Source organism: Fukomys damarensis, unplaced genomic scaffold (genome assembly GCF_012274545.1).
Source record: "Fukomys damarensis isolate Sample0158 unplaced genomic scaffold, DMR_v1.0_HiC HiC_scaffold_14, whole genome shotgun sequence".
Classification (NCBI taxonomy): Eukaryota; Metazoa; Chordata; class Mammalia; order Rodentia; family Bathyergidae; genus Fukomys; species Fukomys damarensis.
Window position 1 is genome coordinate 38,167,930 of NW_022900926.1, and position 27,851 is coordinate 38,195,780.

A 27,851-nucleotide genomic window follows, 5' to 3' on the forward strand; every position below is an offset into this window, starting at 1 on the left:
CAAATTCATGGAGTCAAGGGATGGAAGACAATATTTCATGTGACAGGAAACCAGAAAAAAGCAGGGGTAGCTATTCTTTTTTTAATAGTATTTTTTTCCAGCTTTAATTGAGTTTATTGGTAGATTTTAGGGATACAATACAGTTACATTCATTGTTGGGATCTTGTACCTCTACATGACAGGTCTTGGTTCTTGTTTCTTCCCCTTGTCCCTGCACTCCCTTCACCCCCTCCTCCCCTCTGCATTTACAAACACTTTATTTCCATCTTTTCATTTTCTCATATTTTTTTCTTTTCCCTTATTACCCTTCCCCTACCCATCCCACCTTCCCTACACCTTTAGCTCCTTTCTTCCCATTTCTAAATGTCAGTAATCTTATTAGGATCTTATTATTGCAGATTATTCATACCAGGGAAACTATTTGGTATTTACACATGTGTGACTTATTTATTTCACTTAGGAGTATATCTTCAATATGTATCCATTTTCCTATGAATGAATCTATTTTCTTGTTCTTTATGGCTGAGTAATATTCCATTTTATAGAAAAACCACAACTTCTTTATCCAGTTTCCAACGGATGGGCAAATAGGCTGTTTCCAAGATTTAGCTATTACAAACTGTGCCGCTATAAACATGGGTGCACATACTTCTCTGTGATATGATTCTTTTAGTTCTCTTGGAAAGATACCAAGCAGAGGGATGGCTGGGTCAAATGGAACCTCCAGTCCAAGCTCTTTGAGATATCTCCATATTGATTTCCATAGTGGTTGCACCAGTCTGCACTCCCACCAACAATGGAGAAGGATTCCTTTCTCCCCACAACCCCGCCAACATTTGTTATTGTGTGATTTCTTGATAGCAGCCATTCTTTGTGGGGCGAGGTGGAATCTCAGTGTTGTTTTCATCTGCACCTCTCGAGTGATCAGTGATGTGGAACATTTTTTCATATATTTACTTGCTGCTTTTACCTCTTTGTCTGAGAAATGTCTGTTCATTTTGGATGCCCATTTTTGAATCGGGTCTTTATATTTCGGGGGGCTGATTGCGCGACCTCCCGGACTGCGTGCCACCAGACCCAGTAGGGGTAGCTATTCTATTTGCAGACACTGTGAACTTCAAGACTGATCAAAAAAGACAAGGTCACTATGTACTTATTAAAAAAATAAAAAAAGATAATTACAAATATATATCCTAGTATATAAAACAAATATTAATACTCATGAGAAATCTAATATGCACACAATGTAACTGTGTAACTCCTGTAATGGAGGAACTTATTACCCAACAGTCACAAATAGATCATCTATATACAAATCAATAAAGAAATATCAAAACTAAGCCAAACTTTTGAACAAATAGATTTAGTAGATATCTACAGTGTTCCATCCCAAAATATCAGAATACACATTCTTCTCAGCTGCATATGGGATGTTTTCCAAAATAGACCACATACTAGCCCGTATAACATGCTTAAGTAAATGCAAAGGAATTGAAATTTTCCCCTGCATATTATCTCACCATTGTGCAATGAAAGTGGAAGTAAATGGCAAATGAAACCACAAAAAACTCCGTAAACACATGGAAATTAAAAAACACCTACCTGAACAAGCAAAGGATCACAGATGAAACTGAAGAAGATATGAAACAGTATCTACAATTAAATTATAATGCCGCACAACATGCTGCAACTTATGAGACACAATAAAAGCAGTTCTAAGAGGGCAATTTAGTCACATCAGAAAACAGCTCAAATAAACAACCTAATGCTGAGCCTTAAACTTCTAGAATAAAACACAATCCAAGCCCAGAGCTCATACAAGAGAGGAAATTACAAAGATCAGAGCAGAAATCAATGTAATTGAGACTAAGAAAACAGTACAAAGAACCAAGGAATCAAAGTTGGTTCTTGAAAAATTAAATTGATAAATCCTTAGCCAATCTTATCAAAAAAGGGGGGAGACTCAAAATTATTCAATTAGGAAAAAAGGAAGAAATCATAATGGATCTTGTGGAAATTCAGAAGATCATCAATACACACTTCAAGAAACTGTAATAAGATAGAAAACAGAAGAAATGGATATATTCCTAGATACATATGAATAACCAAAGCTGAATCAAGATTTCAAAATCTTGATTCAAGATGATTTAAATAACCCAATATCAGTCAATGATATTGAAAATATAATTAAAAACTTAACAACAAAGAAAAGCCTAGATTCTGATGGCCTCACAGCTGAATTCTACAAGAAATTTAGAGAAGATTTAATGCCACTTCTCCTCAAACTCTGATGAAACAGAAAGGGTAGCAGTACTCTCAAAATCATTTCTGGAAGCAAGTATTACCCTGAAACCAAAACCAGAGAAGGACCCAACCACAAAAGAAAACTGTAGACCAATCTCCCTAAAGACCATAATGCAAAAATCCTCAATAAGACACTGGCAAACAGAATATAGCAGATGACCAAGTATGATTCATCCCAGGGATACAGGGATGGTTCACTATACACAAATCAGTAAAAGTAACACACCATATCAACAGAGCCAAAGATAAAAAATCACATGCAGAAAAAACATCTGACAAAGTCCAAGACCCATTCATAAAAAAAACCCTATAGAAAATTGGAATAGATGATTTTCATCTCAATCTGATAAAAGCCATCTATGACAAACCAACAACCAATATCATACAAAATGGTCAAAAACAAGGCATTCACTCTAAAATCAGGAACAAGAAAAGAGTGTCCACTATCACGACTCCTATTCAACATAGTTCGGGAAACGTTAGCCAGAACAATTAGACAAGAGAAAGAAAAGGAATAAAGATAGGAAAGGAAGAAGTTAAATTATCATTATTTCCAGATGAGATGGTTCTCTATATAGAAGACCCCCAAAACTCCACCAAAAAACTTCTAGATTTAATAACCAAATTAAGTAGCATAGCTGGATACAAAGTCAGCACTCAGAAATCAGTGTTCCTGTACACAAATAATGAACCCACTGAGAAGGAAATTAGGGAAATAATACCTTTCACAATAGCATAAACATTATGAAGTACTTAGCTATCAGTTTAACAAAGGAAGTAAAGGACTTCTACATTGAAAGTTAAGAACTCTGAAAAAGGGTATCAAAGAGGATTTCAGAAAATGGAATAATATTCCTTGCTTTTGGACAAGAAGAGCCAACATAGTGAAAATGGCCATATTCCCAAAATTGTTATGCAAATTTAAGGCAATCCCAATCAAAATACCATTAATGTACCTCACAGAGTGAGGAAAAACATTCCCGAAATTTACTTGAAACCAGAAGAAACCTAGAATAGCAAAAATAATTCTGGGCAAGGCACACAGAGTGGAGAGGAGCATCACAATCCCTGACTTTAAATTATACTACAGAGCTACTGTGATTAAAAACAGCATGGTGAGCTGGGCCAGGGATTTAGCTCAGTGGAGCCACCACCTGCCTTGCAAAGCACAAGTCCCCAAGTTCGATCCCGGTACCAAAAAAAAAAAAAAAAAAAAAAAAAGTTGATCTATAAAAGCATCATGGTGTTGGCATAAAAACCCAGATCTGGAGATCATTGGAACAGACCAGAAGATGCAGAAACAACACCAAACACACTCAGATACATTGTCTTTGACAAAGGGACCAAACAACATTCACTACAAAAAAATCTCTTAAATAAGCAGTGCTAGAAAAATTGGCTTTTTACATGCTGAAGACTAAAATTAGACATGTCTCTCACCATGCACTAAACTAAAATCAAAATGGATCAAAGATCTAACTATTAAAACAGAAACATAACATCTCCTGGAGGAAGGAAGAAGTAGAATTCTTGAGGCCATAAAGGTAGGCAAAGACTGCATGAACAAAACCTAGACTGCAGGGAAATAATAAAAAGAATTAATGAATGGGACCTCATCCTATTAAAAATCTTTTGCACCACTAAGGAAATCACCAACAGACAACCCGTAGAATGGGGGAAAAAAGTCTTATCCAGTAGTCCCTTAAACAAGAACTGGGGAAAAAAATGAGAATCCCTCCATTTAAAATGAATTCCAAAAGTGGGTATCTGAAATGAATAGACACTACTCAGATGAAGTACAAATGGCAATAAATATATGAAAAATATTCAACACTGGTCATCCGAGAGATGCAAATAAAAACAACATGGAGATTCCATCTAAGAAAAGAATGAATGACTAATGTAAAGAAATCAGCCAATAACAAATGCTGGTGGGGATGTTGGAAACCCTTCTCCACTCTTAGTGAGAGCAAAGACTGGTGCAACCAATGTGGAAGTCAGTGTGGGATTATTCAAAATCTAGGATTAGAAGTCCCATTTGACCCAGCTATTCCCCTTCTGGCTGTCTTCCCAAAAGAATTAAAAGTGTTATACCACAGCCATATATATGCACCTATGTTTATAGCAACACGATTTGTAATAGTTAAATCTTAGAAACAACCCAAATGCCCATCAACCAATGAATGGATAAAGAAGACACAGGTTTTGATTGTTACAATGGAGTACTACTAAGCCTTAAAGAAGGATAAACTTAAGACTTATGGCTGCACCTTGAGTCTTTACTCTTAAGTGAAATAAATTGGACACACATATAAATATTGCATTGTTTCGCTAGTGTAAGAAAAATGAAAGGGTAAATAAGGACCAAAATGTAAAATAGATCATGTGAAATAGGAAGAAATTGTTAAAAAGGAAAAGGAACAGGGAAGGGAAAGGGGGAACATAAGAAAGGGAAAAATTGAGAAAAGCATAAAAATGGAAACAAAGCTTTGTAAATGAGGGGGTTGAGCTAAGGGGAGAGGATTAGGAGAAAAAGAGGAATCAAAATATACCATGTACAAATACAAATTCCCTATGATGAATGTGATTGTTATGTATATTACATTGTACCAATAAAGTTAATTTTTAACAAAGAATAAATTATTACTACTACAGGTAAAACAGAAGAGTCTCAAGATGATTACCTTGTGTAAAAGATTCCAGGCAGACAGAGGATTTTTTAGGGTCATGTTTGTAAAAAACTTTAGGCAACATGTATTATTTATAGTGACAAAAAAACAGATCAGTGGTTGCTTGGGAGTGGGAGTCAAAAGGGACTACAGAGTTTTCTGGAATTTTTTTGGTATGATTTACCTGTTATTTTAGTTGTGACATTGGCATATGTGTGTACTGATACATGAAAACATATTGGGTAGTTCACAATTTATTGTATATCATTTATGCATTAATGAAACTTTCCTGAAATAAGTAATTACGTCTTAAAATACTGGCTTTTGGTTTGAGGTAAATCTCTTCTGGGCTTTACAGAGATGAATTCTTTGCAATTAGTCAAGTATTTTGTTTTTATATGCATAGCCTTTATTTGAAGTTAAGGTCTAAAGAAACATTTCCTCTGAGACGATATCTGTGCAAAGAGTTTGTTGATAAGAACTTGAAAATCTATTTAAGATTTCCAAAAGGACCAAAAAACTAAAAATATTTGAATTACCCTGAGAGCCCTCCAAATAATACAGCTAATTATTAGAATTTACTAATTTATAGCTAAGTGCTTAATTGGAAAGTAAAATGGAAAAGACAAAGCAAAAAAGAACACTAAAAATCATTCAGCTAGAATACAAACCTGGCAGAAGATGGCGTGAAACCCTGGCCTGTGTAGAGTTTTTTCCAATGAAACTTGTTAAACCTGGAGTCAGTATGTGCGGACACTAATGCCTGTGGAATCTGTATTTCATAGTAATGAGTCTCCTGGTTCCTGCACGTAGGGGAAGATTAACATCAATCTACAACTACTCGTCTCCCTCATTTTTCTTTGAATATTTAAATAAAGAGCCTATGCAAACTCCTGTCATTTTTTCTTCTTATATCCTTAGTGTATATTTTGTCTTTTTGCTGAGGTGTTGCTAAGGGACTCATTGCTCCCCTGACAGTTTTACGTCCACCACCAGGCTATATTTATATGTAGATATCTGGTTCCCCTCTCTGAAGCACAAACTTTCTAAAATGCAGTTGTATAGTTCTGTATTCGGAAATGTTTACCAATCTGCAATGAGTTACTATTTTATTAGCTTTTTAAGAAAAATTGTATTTCCCTTTTGATGCTGAAGATTGAATTCCAGGGACTTGTGCATGCTAGACAAGCACTCTACCCCTGAGCTATGTGCCCAGCCTAAAAATATTTTTCATAAATTAGAAGAATACATTATGTCTTGCAATATATTAATTCTATGACCTATAGCAAAGGTATACATTTTCTGCTCAAAGTAGTTTCAGTTCTGTTATAGAAGAAAATTGATTTTATTCTATACTTTTGGTGCTGTGGTGAATATAGCTTTTGATTTAAAGTAATTCAGTTCACCGAGGGAAGGTACATCTTTTGATTTTTTCAAGATGAGATCTTAATGTTCATTCAATGAATATTCATACTTGTCATACTAAAATTACTTACTCTGATTATAGTCATTGATAAAAATCATTTGCTCTAGCTTGCAATTAGCCATTATATATGCACTCATTCATTCAGCAGAGTTTTACTGAACTGCCCATTATGTATGTGACACAGTTTCAGGCACTGAAAATAAAAAGATTTACAAATGAGAAATATTTTTTTCTCCTGAACTTTTACTATGGAAGGGGAGAGTAGACAGTAAGAAAATAAATTAACACATCATATATTATGTTTGAGGTCATAATCATTATGGAGACTGTAAAAGCCAGTATAAGCGACACAGAGAAGTATGTGGAGAAGATGTTACAATTCTTATAGAATATTCATTCCATAAAACTTACTTTGTTGACATTGAATATAATGAAATTACTTAGGTAGGTATACTATATATGATAGGGAATCTTCATGAACTTTATTTAGAATTTAAATAGGGACACATGCATATTGCATATATATGCAATAAGAAATAAGGGGTAGCTGTAGAGGAAATTTACTACTTAAAATAAAAGGTAGCATGTTAGATTTTCACACTTGAGATATTTGGGGAGTTAAACATTGTCTGCAAAAATTTATATAAATCTTATATTTAGTTAAGTCATTCACATGGATCTAGTCCTTAGTGAAAGGCAAAATATAGCCATCGCCAAGTTGAATCGGGGGCAAATTGCGACTTTTGAGGGACTTCTCTGTTTAACCATTTTATATTCATTAATCACTCATTTTACTTTATAAATATGAGGAAGACACGTTTGGAAAGATCAAGAAATCTGCTTACGCTTGGTAAATGAAGCTAGATTTGAGAAGTAATCTGTTATGACTCCAAACCCATCTCCTTCATTTCTAAAGTACCCTGCTTGGATAGCAGTGAAGGAATGGATACACAATCTAAGAAAAGATAGATCCAGTGGCCCTTTGCTCCTGACAGGGTCTCCGAAAGGAACTGGAAGTTGAGGCCAGTCTTGATGATTTACACTTTGTTAAGAAGGTTACCATTTCTGGTAGCAGGCACCTGGGGGCTCAGGCTCTTTGCTCAGCATCCAGCCCAGGATTTTTCCTTCAGCGGGTGCTTTTGTTTTGTTTTGTGTTAACTTCCTGCTTCCAGAAGACCTAGCAAAGCCAGCCTCTTAAATACTGCAGCCTGCTTCACCTCCTTCCTTGCCTTAGCATGCTCTACCCATTCTGAAGTGCTCACCACTTCAACTGACTGTAGTTCCTTGTCATTCTCATTGATCACCTCCTACTCGTAGAATAAAGTTTCATGAGGACAAGAGTTTTGTCTTTTTTAAATCTCTGAGGTATTTAAAAAAAAAAACCAACTCCCCAATTTTGCCTGGCACCGAAGTGCTCAGGAAATGTTATTTGATGGTGGGAAGGCTTTGAGTTAAGAGTGAGCAAAACAAATTGGATCTCTTCCGCGGCCAGGCTTAGTGGAGTGGGAAGGGACTGCTGTAGGTTCCTTTTGGATAATTAGAGCAGAACCAGTTGACTACGACTTGAATCCTAAGCAAAATCATTTTTTTTTGGTAGAAATGAGAAATGTTCAATTTTAAATAACTGCATCAATGTAATGGTGTAAACGTCACATCCTAGGAACATTTTTTACTTTAAAGGGTTCACAAGTGTTTTTAGTTTAACTTGGTAAAATTGGCTTAATCAAAAGGCTTCAAGTTTGGTTGCACATGTCCCCCATAACTCCCCATCTGCTGTTTGCCTCTGTCTGTCTGTCTGTCTCTCTCATCTCTCTGTCCCTATACATTCTCTCCTTCCTACCCCTCTGTTTTCTGTGTTGGGTGACTGTTGATTTTAAATTTCTATCCTTATGATGACAGGATTGCTGCCAATAGCAAAGGCCCACAGCTTCCTGCTTTGCGATTCTCTAAAAGCCATGAGATTTAATTCTTTCTCTTTTCTCTGAGATATTTATTCAGCATTTGACTTATGTAGTAGTTCCCGCTTAGCTGAAGAATAACTTTCCATACCCAAAGTGTGAAAAGATTAGATGGAAATTCAGAAGTAACAATTTGTAAGTTCTAAATTGTGTGCCATTCTGTGTAGCATGGTCTGCTTCCTTCTTGCTGGATTCCAAACAGGATGTGCCAGTCGTTTAAACCAGCACATGCGTACTGTACATGGTACCTACTCTTAGTAATGTATCAGCCATCAGGGTGGTCAGACAAATTCCTATGATACCAAGGTGCTTATGTTCAAGTAACCTTTATTTTCCTTACTAATGGCCCTAAATCAAAAGAGTAGCGATGCTGGTGTTTTGTATGTGCCAAAGAGAAGCTGTAAAATATTTTTTAAGGGAAAGTCCTTAAGAAGGAAAGAAAAAAATCACGTGTTAAAGGTTGTTAATGTCTGTGGAAAGAATTACTCTATCTGTAACATTGTGAGGGAAAAAAAAATCCATGCCAGTTTTTCTCTCACAACTCAAAACTGTAAAAGTTATGGCAGGATATGTGGAGAGTGTTTAGTTAAGATGGCAAAGACATTAAATTATAGGATTTGGTACTGTTTGTAGCATCTAACATCTATTGGCTGTCTTGGACTTATCCCCTGTGGATGAGAGGACTGTTGTATTAGATGTTTAATACATATTTATGGACTAAATGTAAAGATTGTGCTATTGTTAGAAGACGGTTGTTATCTTTCCATATAAGTCTTTCTATAAGCCTGGTGGCCATGCCAGTTTGCCAGAAATGGCTGGAGAAGGCTGAATGAGGCCACATCAACTCCTGAGAGACGGAAATCTGTAAAAAGATGATTGGTTTATAAATTTGCCAGGGAAATACTTGTTGTTTATGCTGAGAAGCCGGTGTGTTCCATTTAAGAATATTAGAATCCCTATCGATTCTGAAAGACACAGTGAGATAGAGACTCTTGAAGTAGAGTGCAGTCTTTTAAAGGATTGTAATGCCTGTGTCTCTCGCCAATGTGAGTTTGTGTGAACTCTCATTGTAAGAAAAGCAGAAAGGTGGTTCATGCATGATTTAGTAAAAATCAACCCTATGTTTAGATCTCAGGGAAATGAACAATGAAAAACTAAAAATTGTTCAAAACACTAGAATTTTTTTGGTTAGATCAAATGAAAATCACGAGTTACAATTTAGAATGGAAAATGCAGCTTTTTAATCTTAACTTACTACAAAGGAATTATGTGTTTACCTCCTGCCATTATTGTGGATGTCTTCCGAATTAATCAGTTTAGACCTTATTTTATATACAGCATTAACATGATTTTTTGTAGAAGTTAGGGTACAGAGTTTTTAATATTGGATTTCAACTTTTCCTGAGTAGAAATTTTTTATTTTTATTGAGTTTATTGGTACATTCTAGGTATACAATACAATTACATTCATTACTGGGATCTCGTACCTTTACGTGACAGGTCTTCGTTCTCATTTTTTTCCTCTTGTCCCTGCCCTCCCTTCACCCCCTCTTCCCCTCCCCATTTACAAACACTTTATTTCCATTTTTTCATTTTCTCATATTTTTTTCTTTTCCCTTATTCCCTTTCCCTTACCCTTCCCACTTTCTCTACACCTTTAGCCCTTTCTTCCTATTTCATATTGTTAATTATCCCATTAGGATCTTGAGTACTGTTATAGTTTTTCACACCAGAGAGACTATTCGGTATTTACACATGTGCGACTTATTTATTTTACTTAAGAGAATATACTCAAAATGTATCCATTTTCCTATAAATGACTCTAATTCTGAGTAGCAATTTTTTAAAAAGAGCAAGTTTCAAACCCTTTTGTATGCCCTATAATAATGTGTCGAAGTTACTTTACTTTTTATTTTTTCTAATCATGTATTTTTTTTTCCTTTTGGTGTTTTTTATTTCTGTTTACAATTGTTGTCAATCAAATAGTAAGAAAGTCTCGTTAATTCTTTATTAATTTCAAACTGTATGAGTTTTAGCTGGATATCCCCACCCATTCTCAAAACTAAGTATAGAATAAAGATGATAACAAATGGCCAAAAACTTTGGCCAAATTCATAGCTGAATGAACACAGTGATATCAACCAAGGTAATTTGAATTCCTTTAAGCTCTTGGTATAAATGTGGATTCATCACTGAAATGCCATTTTGTATCAAAGAATATAAAAATTCAGTGCTTTTTTAACAAAGTACAAATCTACACACATTTACAAAGATTTTCATAATATTAAAACTGAGTATTTACCAAGAAAAGTGCACCACTTTTGAAAGGTATATAGTACTTACCTCTATGAGATCCCTTGGGGATTCTTTCACCTGGGAACTATTCCTGCTTTTAAAAGTTGCATAAGTGATGCTTGGGGTGTTTTTTCCTTAAAAAAAAAAAGGAACCAAATTGTTTTTAGTAAGCATAGAGAAGTCTTTTCTCAAATTACTGTATTTGTTTCCTTGTTTATTTGTCTCATTAGAATGCAAGCCCCTGGAGAACAGGGATACTGCTTAAAAATTAGTATTCACTGGGTGAACCGTTTTGTTACTAATTGGATGGTCATGAATGATGCACATTCTAATACCATGGCAGTTTCCTCCATTTCCATAATCCCAGTGCTTTCATGTCAAAGCCAGTTTCCCTGGTGGGTGATGCAAAAATCTCACTCCACGGTTTAGTCACCAGTGCAACGTGGAAGCCACAGGGCCAGCAGCTTGCTGAGTTGTACCTTGTTACCTGGAATTCTGCATGGTATTCAAGGAATCCTGAACTGCATGTGTGGGAGGTAGTGAGATTTCTTCTTTTTTATTTTGAAAACATTCATTTTGGAAAACACTTTCTACTTTGGACTGCTTAGATGCTAGAAGCTGGGCAGCATGCCCTGGGTGATAGCTCCTGTTGTGAGCTGCCGTGCAGACAACCTCGTGTGTGCTCCTACAGTGCTACTCTGCTGCAGAAATTAAGGATTCTCTCTCTAAAATGCTCCATATTGTCTTAGGCAAGATAATTCAACTAAATGAAACATCCAAATATAAGAAATAGAAAAATAGAATTCACTTCTTTCAGCAAATTTCACTATGTTCTCTAATCACCTTGGTCAGCTAATACTACAATCCCTAGATATAATAGATTTGGCATTCATTAACTAAGAATTGTGATTGCTTAGTTTGAAGAAAATAAAAGATATATTTCTAAATCTGCCTATAATTTGAAAACTCCGGAAATCAGCTACCAGTAAAATTTTTCTTTCAAATGCTTTAAATTGCCCATGGATCCAAAGTTTAAGCTTAGCCAGGGCAACTTAGTGATTCAAAAAGACCTTGTCACAAAATTTAAAATAAAATGAGACTGGAAGTGTAGCTGAATGTGAAGGTCTAGGTTTGATCCTCAGCAGTACCCCTCCCAAATTGATTTTATAAATATGTAAAAGTGAGGTTTCTCATGCACATTCAGGTTTGCTAAGTACAAAGGACAATCACAACCCCGTCTGAGCTTGTGAGACAGATTCAGAGCACGTTTTTGTCTGTGTCAAGGTAAATCGGGCTGTGCTTTGTGGTGACACAGAATGTGTTCAGTTTCTGGCATAAGCACATTCTGATGTTGGCAGTTGGACAAGGTTTGATTGCTAAAAAAGACAGAACCCAAAATGACAGCTCTTGCCAATCTACGGGACAATGACACAATATGCCCACAGCATTACTTTAAGGGCCACTTCTCAGCAAAGGATTGGGAAAGCGGTGCTGAGCTGCAGCAACACTTCCCTGCTAGGGCTACACAAAGGCACTTTCTATGGGGACAAAACCAGTGACTTATGCATAGCATGTTCAGATCCAGCAGATCTAAAGGGGTGCTTTGCCAGTTATTTCTTCCACCTTGTTGGTCATGTAGGCATCATCTTGCCTGTAGCCAACCCCAGTAGGAAAGCTCTTGGGGAATCTCACCTATAGCCCCAGGAGCAAGCTATCAGTCTCCCTTCACCAGTGAACAGTACCTAATCACTGGGCTCATGGATAGAAAGAAACATTGGCAGGTGTGCCTCTTTTTTGCCCCTGGCATTGTGCAGGGCATTCTATACTTTAACAGAACTGCTCAGCAATTCCAGGTCTTCTGGAATTAGCCTTCATAGTACAAGTATCAGTGGTCTTTTGGGATATTCATGAGAGCACAGCATATCAAATACTGTAAGTATCATAACTCTAGGTATATAGTTCGATATTTGTGTTTTAAAATCTTAAAAAGTGAACCTGAAAGAGGGTTGTTTTGGTAGTACTACATTTCTCCTCTAAAACTGTTGTATAGTCCTCTCAGTTTGTTATGTTAGCTTTTGCTGTTTTCTTAAAATCATATTTGAAGATTTTCTGAGGCAACACTGTCAAAGTGCCTTGAGTCTGTTGAGAGTGAATGACAGTCTGTATTTCAGAACCTGCCCAGAGTTTCTAATTGTCTTTTTCCCCCTTCCTTCTCCATCCCCAGATGACTCAGCTCCTAAGGAAGTCAGCAGGGTAAGTAATGCGAATATAATTTCTACTTCTGCCACAGTATAAGGAGTAAGAAATTCCTTTGTACATTTTCTCACTACTGTAACATGTTAAATTATTAAAAAAAATGACAAAACCTAAGTATCTGCTTCAAAGAGTTACTGATTCATGTGGAATAAAGTCAGTAGAGAGACATTTTGCTAATAGCAGGCTGCAAGACTGAACATAACAGTTGCATTTCTCTTGGCCTGCACATGTTCGTGGGGTTTTCTGCACCAGTGGCTAACATTCAGAATGGGGAGACTGTGTACAAAGATTGTGTTTCTGTCCTCCGCTGAAAAACTCGAAGGTAAAGGAATACCGGCACAGCACTCCAACACAGCAACATGGGCTCCGGCCAAGCAGAGGAAGCCACAGGTGTCACAGCCCTCTACTGAGCGAGCTTTACTTTACTACTTTACCTGTCTGGTTCCTGGCTCTCAATTCATGCACTTTGATTTCCGGAGAACAAAAGACAACTCATGTGGTAGAGGTGTAGTATTGCTCAGCACTTTCAGAAAAGTTAAGTGTACAGTTTTCCTGACCTAGAGAATACTGGGTGTTAATTTATAGAGATCAGTACATTTAAAAGATTGGTGGAACGAGTACTAAAAGCATTGTCATACTGTTAAATACCGAATTACCTGTATAAGTAATTCATAGAGAAAATTATCTTGTTCCATCTGTAAGGATCTTAAGTGTGGATTACATACTGAAAATAATCAGTTTGAATTGTACCTGATACAACCAGATGTAAAAAAAAATTGCTCTTTTTTTAAACTAGAGAACTGTTAATAGAATCACGTATATTCTTTTATTTTTGATCATATGTTGTAGAAAATCTCTAAAGATGATAAGGGAGGACCAAGGCTGCAGAGCAGGTGGCTAGGCAGAATTCCCTCTGTCCATAGCAACCTATCTGACTCTTAAGGTTTCTGGGAGACTCAGAGTTTTCTCAGATGCCTTCACTATTTATTTTGCATTTGTAGAGTTCATGGAGGGATAATTGCCAACTCTGTGTGCTGCAAATCTGTGTGCTAAGAAGGGTAGGGGTCATCTAGAATTTTTGTATCTGCTAGGAACAGCAAAATGTTTGAAGTAATACCCAAAGGTAAAAGGGAATTCTCATGAATTTGGACAGAGTCATAAAATGTCAGGGTGTTGATACTGGCAAATCTGTCTTGATTTTCTGAAGCCTCACTGTGTATTTTATAAATCAATGTCTAGTAGGAAATGAACTGCAATTTATTCATCAATAATCCTTTTTCAAAAAGGAAAGAAAAGATTTTAGACTTTGTTATTATTTTTAAGGGAATTAGAAGAGGGAATGCCCAATTTAGATAGTTTCAACCCATGCACATGTTTTCCTTCCATCTTACTGTAATGACAAGAATAATTAGAATTGTATGTCTGATACTTTGCTTAGGTCAGTATATTGACTCTCTTCATCTGTTTAATGGAAAGCTCTTCCTTAGACCCCACTATTCCATGATATAGACTCACTAGAGTACCAGGACCAATTTTGCTATTGTATCCTCTGTCAAATATAAATCATGTTGTATTTGAGGAGAATGACTTTGTAGGCAAGGAATAGACTTTTTATCTAACACATTTCTATATATTCAGTTCTGCAATATTGCTGCCAGGCATCTTGTGTTCAGAAATGCTGTTATACAGATATTGCTTACTTTATTAGTGCCCTCTTTCCAGGTAGAGACAGAGGATACACCATGTGTTCAGACAGTGCCAATGTAACAGCATGGAACATCCTTATGGCCTTTAGGATTAGTGATGAAACTATACAAAATGGCTTTTAAACTATTATTTTATAAGGTTCTCTCAGGACAAGGAGAAACCCTCGTTTCTAAGAAACACTAAATCTATGAGCTCAGGTATTAAAATGGTGTCAGGTATCAGGATCTTTTAAATTTTTTCCTGAACCTTGATCATTGCCTACTTGACTAATATTTATATTTTGCTATTGAAACAGTCACTGTTTTTTTTTCAAATTTATATTAGAAATACCTCGGCCACATTGTCATAGATGGTGACTAGCCACAGCTTTTGTTTGAACACATCTACCCTTAAAAAGTACCCTTTAGTTGGTGGATTATTTCACTCCTGGGTGTGTTTGATCACTGTGAAGTTCCTTATCTCCTAGATTCCACTAATTAACCTCCCCTTAATTACCATCCATTCATGTTAGTTTTGACTTTGTAGTACCTCACAAAGGGCTATACATCTATTCCATATGTGACTCATGAGTACAGGGATTTTGTTCTTTATGTATCAGTAAAACATTTATTCCCTTGCATAGTTTCTTACATACCTGAGATGACAGGATCTGGGATGACAAACTATATATTATTAAAATGTGGCAGCCATACCATAACACTATCGACCTATTGTGGCCTGACCCTAATAAAATGAGATGGGACGGATAGCATCTTGATGTAGAAACTATCCTATAGATAAAATTCTGAGAGAATTAGCTTTTTAAAAAAGACATAGAGATTTCTGATTATTCCGCTTTTAATAACCTACCATTTTTTTTCATACAGTCAAAACCAATCTGTAATTTTATATCTCTTCTCTCTGTTTCCTGGTTTGCGCTTTTTTCCTCTCTCCCACCATCTGCCCTTTTGCCTACCATTCAATTGGCAGACATTAACATTTACATGTCAAGCATTATTCTGGGGTGCTGAGAATGTGGTGGTGTTGAGAAAAATAATATTCTGATTTTCAGTAGAAGGGAATGGTGGGGACAGTTAAATACACATAGATAGATAGATAGATAGATAGATAGATAGATAGATAGATAGATAGACAGACCAGTGATAAATAGCATGATTAATAAATATGATAGTAAATCAGAATAAGGATATAGTGAGTAGTGATGGTGCATTAGGGATAGCCTCTTATTGTATGTATGTAGTGGTCAGGAGAGCTTAATTGAATAAGTTGACATTTGGGCAGGATCTAAAGAGAATTGGCCAGCAGGAGGAGGCAATACCTGTCAAGGCCCATGATTCTGGTCAGGTGGCTAGAGCAGGTTGACTTATGGGAAGAGTAATAGGAGATGAAGTTAGAATAAAACAGGAGTGTTGAAGGCTTTATAGTCTGCTCAACATCCATTAGGTTTAATTCTGGGAACACTTAGAAGCCTTTAAGTAAATCAAGGGGGATGCTGGATCTGACTTACATTGGAACTCATTCCTTCTGCTGAATTAAGAGTACACAGAAAGAGGTAAGAGTGGAAACAGGGAGCCAGAGCCCTAGAGTATAGGAAGAAAGGAGGGCATCTAGGATCGGGGTTATGATGGTGAAGTGTAAGCTGAAGTTGGTCTGTTAGAAAGGAGGATCCCATGGGCTCCTCCAGGGCTGTACATCTTGTGTGAAAAGAGAGGAGAATTACAACTCCCCACAGTTTTGGTCTCATCCTGTTGGGTTAAGACCAAGGAGGAATGGTATTCAGTGAAGTTGAAAAATCAATAAGTTGATTTTGAACATGTCAAAATCAAGATTAGATAAGGAATTGGAAATATTTTGTGGAAATATTTTGAAAGCAAATATATGTATATATGGTCATTCTGAGAGAAGTTCATAAGTCCGGATAGTCATGTGGAAGTATGTAGCATATAGATAACATTTAAAGGTTTAAGACTAAATGTTATTATTTGAGGAATTTGCCGCCAGGGTAAAGATTTGAGCTCAAAATCTAGACACCACAGTTGTTAGATGATGAGTAGATGTAGAAAAGAAAGGAAAAGAAATGATGGACAGGAAACCAAAAACTTCTTTGTCAACATATTTTGTTTTAGAATTTTAAAAGCATAATGCCAATTTTGTCTGGAAAGCACATTGTCATGTGCGTATAACACCCACATTTATTCTTTAGAATATTTCTATTAATAAGTCTCTAATTTTAATTGTATGAGTTTTATTTTATTAAACAGTGAGTACTTAACAGGAAAAATATCAAAAAGTAAATACTGAAATTTTAATATTTATTGAACGTTTATAAATAGCATCACATTTTTCAACATCAAATTTTTTGTGTGTACAGAGTTTTAAAAATAACAAATAAATACCTGTAGGAACTATAATGAAAATATTAATAGAACTCTACAACAAAATAATCTTTATTCCAATATCACACTTAAGGCAGTGTTAACACATGACAACAGCATATTCCATACACATGTATTGCTTACATTGACAGCAAATGTATTTTGCTTTCCTGGTCTTTTTTGTAGGACATTCTTGACATATCACTGGTCTTCCTGTTGATAGGAGGTACTTATATTATACAATGTGTGGTTAACAGGCACATAAAATAAAGTACATGATTCTTTCTTTCTTTTTGATATAGAGGCAGGTGGCAGCACTACTGAGCTAAATCCCCAGCCCCAAAATTCTTAACATGTATTGCATGTTTAGGAAAAAACATCAACATTTTCACATCATCTATGTACTTGCTTTCAAAACCTAAAAGATAATATCAGTGAAAATACCAGTAGAACTCTACAACCGAAATCATCTTCTCTTTAATTGTCACACTCAAGGCAGTCTTCACACATGAGAACTGCATGTTCCACGCACACATCTTGCTTACACTGACAGCACATGTACTTAGCTTTCCTTTCCTGTGTGGCAGTCCATTCTTTTCACCTCTTTTGTCTTCCTGTTTTTTCAGGAGCTTCCTACTATATTGTGCAAACTGCACTTAGCAGGAAAATAAGATATAAATAAAATAAAATATCAAATATATGAGTACTTATTATAGACATCAACTTTTCATATCAGCTGTTTACTTGCTTACAAAATTTAAAAGACAACATCAGAAATAAAAAAAAAAACTATGTGAACTACAGTGTAAGTACAAAGGTCTACAACAGAAATAATCTTTACTTCAACTGTCACACCCAAGATGGTCTTCACACATGACAACTGCATGTTCCATGAACAGTATCACTTATACTGATAGCATGTATGTTTTGTTTTTATGTCCTTTTGTGTAGGGCACAGTTGATATCTTTTCAGTTTTTCTGTTGTAATAGTAGGTTTTTGTGATTTTGCTTCTAACCATTCACCTGTCATCTCACCAGTGTGTTCTACAATTTTTTTGTGTGTTTCTCTAGCTAGAAATATTTTTTTCTCCCTGTGCTGTAAATGGTCTCTCATGAGTTCCAGTTCCAGTCCTATTAAGAAAATTTCTCTATGATGTTTTTCACTTGTTATTATCTTTATAAATTATCAGACTATTTATGCCAAATGTTTTGCATCAAGTGAAACACAACCATTATCAGTGCTTTGTGTTTCAAGTGACATCATAGTTGCCACAGAACTCATCAACAACATCTACTCCATCTTTGGTTTTGCTGTAAAATGTTACCAATTCTGGCTAGTTTTGTCTAGGTTTTATAAAGTTAGAAACAAAGGAGATGAGTAACTCCTTTCCCTTCCCTTCTGTAAATGCCACACCACCCTAATATAGTACCTAAAGCTACAGTGACCAAGAAATGCTGCACGATATTCATCAATATTCAGATGTATTCATCTGATGTATCATCATGATGTATTCATCATGTATTCAGATGATGTATAAATTGGTTGATCTTTTGAAATAAACTTCTCAAACAGTGAGCAGATAGCCAGATTAGCAGTTCTTTTTCTTTCTTGGTGGGTGATTTCATCAGCAAACAGTAGGCAATTTTGAAGGAAACCAAATCTGCTCAGCATCCTCGTTACTCTACAAACCTCAAGTCCATACCCATAAATCTTTTACATTCTTGTGATTATCATGAGAAAGCCCTTTAGTATAGCAGACTTATGAATGCTTTCAGTTCAGCCAGTAGAGAAACAGCCAGGTACTATTATTCTAAAATACAAATTACATTAGAAATTATGTATGGAATGGGTTTTGTAACCCAATGTTATGCCCTGCTGTAGTACCGACTGTACATTTATTTCAACATAATTTTAAGTTGTTTTGATCCATCTCATCCTACTGAGTCTCAATTTTACGGTTTTTGTGTAACATACTATCTTTTTCTCTACATTTTGAAGGCACACATTGGAGTGATTTTTGCAAGTTGTTTTCTTCTGCCCCTTTTCAAAAATGTACCACCAAGGATAATGTCAAGTGTAGAAATATTACCTATGCAAATAATGTGAGACTGTCAAACACTTTGTTGAAATCAGTATATTTGACTAGTGAGATATATTTACCTAATCAGACATTAATATAATTCAATCAACAAATATTAATTCAGCCCCTACTTTTCTAGCCTCATAGAAAATGTTGAGAAAGAAACTAGACAGTAATTCCTGCCTTCAAGGTATTTGTGTAATGTAGGGATTCACTTGGGTCAATCATCACAATAAGTGAATAACATGTGCATCATGATCAGTACAAAGCAATATTGTGGTCAAAGGCAACAGGGAAGCACTGAAGGGATGCTGGGCTAAGTGTGTGTGAATGTGTCCGTGGAGGCTCACCAGGTAGATATCTGAGGAGAGCCTCGGGAAGATAAGGAGAAACCTTGTGGAGAACCACAGAAATTCATTCCAGGTTATATTAGCAGATTTTCACAACTGAGATACAATATCTGACACCAACAACTTACTGGTGAATGGTACATTAAGTGTAGAGGCCTGGAGTCAAGAGCATGCCTGATGTGTTCATGCCACAGTGAGCAGGCCACAACTGACTGAGGTCTGACTGAGGGAAGGAAGAGAGTCTGGGCTACAAAACCTGTGCAGAGGGAGAGTGGAGGGGCTTGGTTAGTCATATCTTTATTTGTCTTTTGTTTTCATCTCATTGACACTCTTAATCCTTTATTACTATTGTTGTGGTTGTTAGTGTTTCCAGTTTATGAGTAAAAACATTTCTGAGAGAACATAGAGAAGAAACATAAGAAGACTGGCTGGACACAGAGTTGCTAGAACATTGCAGCCTTGCAGCAGGACTGGAATTTTTGGAAGCAATCTTTTACCCTCAAAATGTTGTAGATCTGTCCCATTATACTCTTGTATCTACAAAACTGTGAAGGAGAAATCTGATCCCATTTTGATTGTTCTTCTTCAGTAAATGTTGCTTTTTTTAATTTCTGAAATTCTATAAAAGTCTATCATTTGCTCTTGCTCATTCTTTTTACTAGGTTACATGTAAATAAATATTTTATCTTTTATTACAGTAGCTTGGTATGTTGCAAGCTTTCTCAGTTATGTTCAGATCCTTTTTTTGGTTCAAGATATTATTATCATTGTTTTTTGTTGTGCCTGGTCTTGCCTTTTGTTTTGTTCTTTCTCAGGTCACTAAATACCCATTTCCAGTCTTTGCCTGTTTGTGCCAGATGGATTCTATAGTTTCTCATATTTATTCCCTGCATTCTAGATTTAAACTTGTTGCAGCATGGTTCTATTCTGTATTGCTTCTCATTCTGCTTGAATTCATATGGTTCTTTTAAATTAGAATTACATCTGTATTTTGGGTGCTTTCTTTTCATTTCAATCTCCCTTGATTTCAATGATAATTGCTTATTGTCCATTCTTCTTGAATTACATTGACAATGCAAAGCAGAGGCTTTCCTAAAGTTCATTTTGCATATTTCCTTCCTCCTGTGACATGCAAAATTAGCTATTATCCTATGCATGCTGGTATTATACTCCTTTTTTGCATAATTTTTCATATTCTGTTTTTTAATAATAATAATAATAATGGGGGGAATCATTTATTGATTTCACTTTTTAATGTTTGTTTACCCTTGAATGACTGGTCTGCTGTTGGAAGTAGATTTTCCTCATCATTGTTGACTGCTCACGTCAGTGCCTGCTCCATCTGCTGTCAGATGTATCAAATGGCTGGATAATGAGGGTCAATGGCACCACTTCAGTTTGGAGTGACTGAGAATGGCCCGAGGGAACTGGTCTTGTGGACGTTCCCACAGACAAAGTGAAACACATTGCTGGATGAGAGTTTAAATTTCATTATCTTGTCTTCACTTTAATTTGGCTTGGTAAACAGTATGACTGTATCCATTTCATTTAGTATCTTCATGTGCCAAGTTAAGGGAATGCTCAATTTTGTTAGTGAATCTTGAAGTTTCTCAGGGTTTCTGCTCAGTGTGTCCCTTTTGCAGACATAGCACAAGCTCACGTCCAGCTCATGCCATATTAAATTGAGTCCCTATGTTCATTGTTTTCCCCCATATATTCCTTGTTTAGTTTGTGAAACAGTGTCATTTATGAAGAAGGGGTATTTTAAGGAAGTTTTTAGTGATCCTTTTCATTTGACATTTTTTAAGTATGGCAGCCATAGTTTGGTTTAATTGCTAATTCAGTTTTTACCTTGTTTTTACTTTTCTATGGTTATGTAGCAAAGTGAATAGGTAGAAGACCATAGGATGACACTTTTAAAATAGTTGTTTTTTCCTGGAGCAGCCACTTTTTTATTAATAAAACATCCATTGCTGCATTTGAGAAATTTCTGATTGAATGACTGATTGGTTGATTGACTGGAGAAATGATCTCTCTATGTAGCTCACTATGTAGCCCCAGCTGGTATTGAACTTATGACAGTCCTCCTGTCTTCACCTTCCCAAGTGCTAGAATTACAGTTGTGTATCACCATTCCTGGCTTGAGTTGTCTATGTAATACCTTCCCAAGAGCATACACTTACAGATCAATTCTTCACTGTTTGGTGATCAGTTCTGTTATAAAAAGAAGTGTTAACAGGAGGGGGAAGTGAGCAAATTGGGTGAAAAAGAAAGAAAAACATTTTTCATCAAAGGGTAGTGAGCTCCGAGTCACAGCAATGAGTTTGCAGCAGGGCGTGAGGGGCAAGAAGGCAGCCAGGTGGGTGGATAGGTAAAGTAGTAGGGAGTGAAGGTCCATATGAAGCTGGAACTCAGGTGGGCTTCAGCTTCTCTGATGTGAGATGGAAAGAGATAGAAGCACTAACAGTAGCCTGGAAACATATACAAACCTGCTTGCTCTCTTTTGCTTTCTCTACCTCAATGTCAGAAAGTTTTATTGTGTTAAAGTTGTACTGCTTTGTAATAACGTCAATCACTCAAGTTACATTATTACAAAGCAGTACAACTTTAACACAATAAAACTTTCTGAATTTAGGGCAGGGCTTTAGCTCAGTGGTTCTGCTGCCTGCCTTGCAAAACAAAAACAAAAACAACAACAAAAAAAGATTTAAGGTATAAGATGGGTGGCTGAATACTCAAAAATGTTGAGTTGGAGTTAGAAATTCATTTAGCCTAACAAGAAGTTGAGTACAATAGTTTTCTTTTTCCTTCAAAATGTATACTAGAAATATGAACCAGTAAAGCAATGCTCGCTTTTGCATCGAAAGAAAAAACAGTTTCCATGAAGTTGAACTTTACTCCTTTGAGGAATATTTTCTGATTTCGCTCATGTGATTTTCTCCTTGCCATTCAAATTCCTTGAATTTAGTTGCATTATAAATCGGCGGATGGGGCACTTCCTTAATGGGCATCTGTTCTTACATTACAGCCTGAGACCTTTCTGGCTGCAAAGTCTGGGGAGGGATGCTGTGTGGCCGCAACTCTTTAAAATGCATCATCTCTCCAAACAATAGCGTCTGTGTCAAAGACTTCCCCCACACAGGAATGTTGGCATCATCATCTACCCCTGCAACTTCAAATTTGAGCAACATTCAGTCATGATTATAATGATGTCTCCTGACTAATCAGTCATTGAATATATAAAATTGAGAATTTCTAGACTTTCTCTATGAATCTGTTTGAGAAACAGCATAATATCACTACCTTAAATAAATGAATTACTTCAAAATTAAAAGTACCTGAGCTTTGTGGGCATCAAGTCACAAAGCAGATAATTATTATGGGGGCATGTGATTTTTCTGTGAATAGAAATCTTTTAAATAAGATTGCTGTAATTTAAAAACATTCTCCATGCATGGCTCTGAGTGCCACCACTTCTCTAGTGGTTGTTGGTGCAATAACATTTTTCTTTGTGTCATTTATGCAGTTTCTTTGCTGACAGTGGTACAGCCTGCTTGTGCTTGGTGGGTGGGGCTTGATGAGATTTCTTTACATAGAAAGTGTCCTTGAGTTTTTTTTCTCTTTATTTAAGCATCAATCCTAACCTTTCCATCATTCTTAAATTATAGCTGCCTTTACTTTTATGAGAAGAATAAGGCTTCTGCTATGAGCCCCTTTTGTTTTCTTAGTCTGTCTATAAACATGTTTGTTCACCTCTTATTTCTGTATTTGAGGTTGAGTATCACTTTAACTTACCTTAGCTGTGCTTTGATCCATCCACTTTGTCTAGAATACCTTCATCCAGTTAAAATAATTTATACTTTACTTTAAAAAAAAACATCAGAACCGTGTCTGTATATTAAAAAGTCAGTGATGTCTTTTGGGAGTATTTCTTTTCTTCTCCATATGTGTATACTTAAGTAGTTATATTACAATTCATATGCTTTGATTTTTTTAAACTTTATGCTATAATATTTTAATCATTTTATGAAGTCTAATATTATCTTTATTGATTAAAAGATCTTATTGAGCTTCTATGTAAGAATTTTCTACTTTTTTCATTCCATTGTTCTATCTTTCAATGCTTATACATTTTTATAGACTGGTTATTTCTAGGTATATAGAAATTTTATTCTTGAAACATATTTAAGGAAAAAGAGAGAATCTGAGGTTATTAGATCTGAAGACATGATTAATTTATGGCTTTTAATACACATTGCTGCACAGGTTTCTAGGATTCATTTTAACCCCATTAAAATATCATTGTACATGTTCTTATATGTGAATGACATGGCATTATTCCAATGTTTGTATTTAAAGCAGATAAGCATATTTCCATATATTAGCTATGTTTCCTTTTGTGTGAAAACATTTTTATGTCTTCCATTGTAATACATTTAAAAGAGCTTCCCAGGTATATGGAAATTGCATTTATATTTGAATTCTTACTTTGTTATCCTTTGGATAACTTTTTTCTATTGAGTCTATTGATATTTTTTAAAGTATACAGTAGTTACAGTAATTTTTTTCAAAAAATATAAAAGATGCCTTGATTTTTTACACTGTAAATTTAAATTTGTTTTAACTTATTAAAAACAAAAATTATACATATTTTAGGGCACACTATGATGATTTGATTTATGTATACATTATGTTCTGTTTAATTCAAGTTAAACATATCTCCTTAAACATTTATCATTTATATGATGAAAATATTCATACTTCCTTCTTCTAGCTTTAGCTTTTTAGATTGTGCAGTACATTATGTATAGTTACACTACTGAGTAGTAGCACACTAGGACTTCATATTCCTATTTAGGTATAACTAACTATTCACTGATCAAACTTCCTTCCCTCCCAGCTCCCCCTAGCCTCTGGTAATCATCATTTTACTCTCAATTTTTATGAGATTAACTCTTATATTCCATATGTGAATGAGATGATTCAGTACTTGTCTTTTTGTGTCTGACTCATTTCACTTAATATAATTATCTCTAATTCCATCATCACAGCTGATGAGATTTTATTCTTTTTATGGCTGAATAGTATTTCATTATGTATGGGTACTACATTTTCTTTATTGTTGTTCAGCTGGTGGACACCTAAGTTAATTCCATCTCTTGGGCACTATGAATAAAATTGTAATGAATAGGTAGTATAGATGTCTCTATGACCTATTAATTTTATTTCCTTTTGATTTAACTATTAGTGGGTTTGCTGGATAACACTCTGGTTTTATTTATTTTTTATTTTTTTGAGGCACCTCCATCCTGATTTCTATAATGACAGTATGAACTTACATTCCTACCAGCAGTATACAAGGCTTCTCTTTTCTCCTTTGTCCCTTTTGTCTCTTTGAACTCTCCTGTGGTTTTGATTTGCATTTTTGTGGTGATTAGTGACATTAAACTTTTTTTTTTCTATGTACCTATTGGCCATTCACATCTTTTTTCAAGAAATGTCTATTTACATCTATTGATTATTTTTTAATTGAATTTTTTAGTACTACTGAGTTTTTTATTTTTTCATTCTTAATAACTTTTCTGGATAGTAACACCTTGTCAGAGGTATAGTTTGCAAATATTTTCTAGTTTTGAAGGCTATCTATACTAATTTTTTAAAGAAACTTGTAACAACCAAAGGGGGTAGATTAATAAAACATGAGAGGTAATTAATGGACCAAAACTTAAAATATAGACTTGAGTAATAATTCAAAAGATATTTACTTAAGTAAATCAGTAAAATAGACTATATTTAGTAACCTGTTGAAGAAGTAAGAACATACAGTCATTAGAATTGAAAAGAGATTATAAATGTAGACAAAAAGGAGGTCATTCATATCTTAACAGGAAATTTTATTTATTTTAGTATAGTAATATACTGAAAAATTTAGAAGTGGCCAATATTGAGGAAATTATAGATTATCAAAATTAATTGAAGAGGAGTTAGGAAACCTGAATGCCCTGTTATTCAGTTTAAAAAAAAATTGAATAAAAGACCACCAAAAATGATATGGAGCTCAGAAGCTTTTGCTGCTGGGTAATTTCATCAAACATTAGAAAAGGAGAAATTTCATACATTGCATAAAGACTACTTCAGAAGTTAGGAAAATAGCTCATTGCAGAAGTGAAGATAATTCCTGACACTAAAAATATGCAAAACAGAAAAAGAATTACATCCCTTAAAGGTGATTAATTACTTTTATCCATACAAGCGTAACTACAGAAATCCTAAGCATCTGAATTCAACAGTGCTTTTAAATAATGCTTTTTTATTGTCGCGAGTGATTGTCAGGTGTGGTGGTTAATTGATTGTCAGCTTGCGTGGGAATGCCCAGGTGAATTGAGTCAGCATGGTTCTGGGTGTGGAAGATCCACGTTAAGGAGGATTGTTGTCCAAACAGGATAAAAGGAGAACAGGAGGGAAGACTTTCAGCTTTCTTGGAGGTGCTTCGCTGTGACTGCTTTTCTTCGGAGGAGCCTTGGCTGTTTTTGTTTGAAAGAACTTTAGCTGTTTTCTTCTGGGGAGCTTCAATTCTCATCTTCATCTTGGGGATCATCTCCTGGCTTCAGGTGCAGATCCCTCAGCCTTTTGGCACAGACATTTCCGGCTCCAACCTGTGGGCCTTTCCATTGCAGATCCTTCAGTCTCCTGCCACGGATTCTTCAGCCTCCTGATACAGACTTGCACAGCATATTTCTGTGGTAGGACATTGCTGTGGGCTCCATGCCTTTGACTGAATCTTTTTGGCCTCCAGTGCACAGATAGATGGCTTGCACTCTTTTGTGTGTGTGTGTCCCAGGGATTGAACTCAGGACCTTGTGCTTGCCGGGCAGGCACGGCACCGCTGAGCTACATCCCTGGCCTGGTTTGCGCTCTTCTACATAGGACTTTAGTAAACATCGACTAATTCAGCAAGTGAAGGCTTCTATAAGTCTAGTAAGAGACAGAGGTGTGGACCAGGCCAGAAATTCTTGGATTCAGTAGCTATCTAGATTCAGTATCTACTTGGAAGATAAGGAGAACTACTGATTAATCCAGATGTGTGATTAAAAAAATAAAGAATAAAGTAATGCTGAAGGCTTTTGTCTGCAACAGTAGAATGATGCATTATCATATGTACATAGGAGGACCTCTAGTAGGAAACTGAGAGCATGTGTATGTGTGGGGTCACTATCAGGTGTTCAGTTTGGGAGGTGCTAAATTGGTGATGCCTAATGAAGTTTCCTTCCTTCCTTCCTTCCTTCCTTCCTTCCTTCCTTCCTTCCTTCCTCTCTCTCTCTCTCTCTTTCTCCCTTTCTTTTCTTTCCTTTCCTTTCTTCCTTTCTTTGACAGAGCCTCACTGGATCAGGCACTCTGGCCTTGAACTTGCTCTGAGCCTCTTGTCTCAGTTTCTCACCCGCTGGGGTTACAGGTGTGTACCAACATGCCTGGTTGCCTAAAACATTTCTAAGTGAGCCACTGCCTTTTCCCTAGCAATCAAAGACCTTTTACTACTTTCCATTTATTTTCTTACTAAAGAATTTTAAAATAGGTTTTTTTAAATTGGTCAAGAGAAAAATAATTTATAACCTACTAAACACAACACAGAAAGAAATAGAAAATATTTCAATATATGTGCTAATTTGTTTTATTTATACTGCTAGGTCCTCTTAGTTTATTGAAAAGTTTTGTGCTGTTATCTGTTTCTTTTTAGTAAGAGTCTGCTTATATCTTCTGCTCTAATAATTTAGTCATTGTTTTAAAATTATAGTATATAGTGTATTGTCTTATGTTATTCTTTAATTAGTTATTAATTTTTGCTTTATTTTTTTCATAGAAATGATATATTAAAATATTTTGTTTGTTAATATATATTTGTATTACCTTGAAAGAAAGTTTTTGGAAAAAAGAAATAGAAAAAAATAGTCAATACTTTAGAAAATTTGGGTATTTGCTTTCCATTCCAGTGAAACATAAACCAAAATAAGTTAACTCACTTATTCGCTAGGGGAAGGATACCAGTTAGTGTTTTTCAGGAAAAAGCTTTTTTTTTAGCAAATTATTGAGTTAATGAAATATTGAATTTCATAAGCATATAAATCTCAGTTAATGTAGCTGATTTTTTAGCCATCTTCAATCAGTTTCAAAGGCAGAGCATTAAAATGTTGTTCAGTGTTCAGTAAGTGAAGGTGACCATACAGATGGCTAGACTAGGGAGACATGTTAGAATTACCTGGAGTAATTTTTCACGTTACTTCTGTCTTCCTTCTGGCTGAAAACTGTGGGGCTGACATGATAGAACCAAGGGTAGAAGTGAACACATGGGGAGCATGGGATGGAAAGCTCGTCTCTTTAAACCTCCATTTTGTGTGTGTGTGTGTGTGTGTGTGTGTGTGTGTGTGTGTGTGT

At 35.6% G+C, this 27,851-nt stretch overlaps 1 protein-coding gene across 7 annotated transcripts in view; it reads left to right on the forward strand.

Annotated features, from left to right (window-relative positions):
* Pde10a (phosphodiesterase 10A) overlaps positions 1-27,851 on the forward strand; it is a 551,502-nt gene that overhangs the window by 413,460 nt on the left and 110,191 nt on the right. For all 7 annotated transcript variants that reach the window (XM_019205466.2, XM_019205465.2, XM_010610549.3 and 4 more), the window contains one exon: positions 12,877-12,905. In XM_019205466.2, coding sequence (XP_019061011.1) covers positions 12,877-12,905 — 29 coding nt within the window. The remainder of the gene's footprint in view (positions 1-12,876; positions 12,906-27,851) is intronic.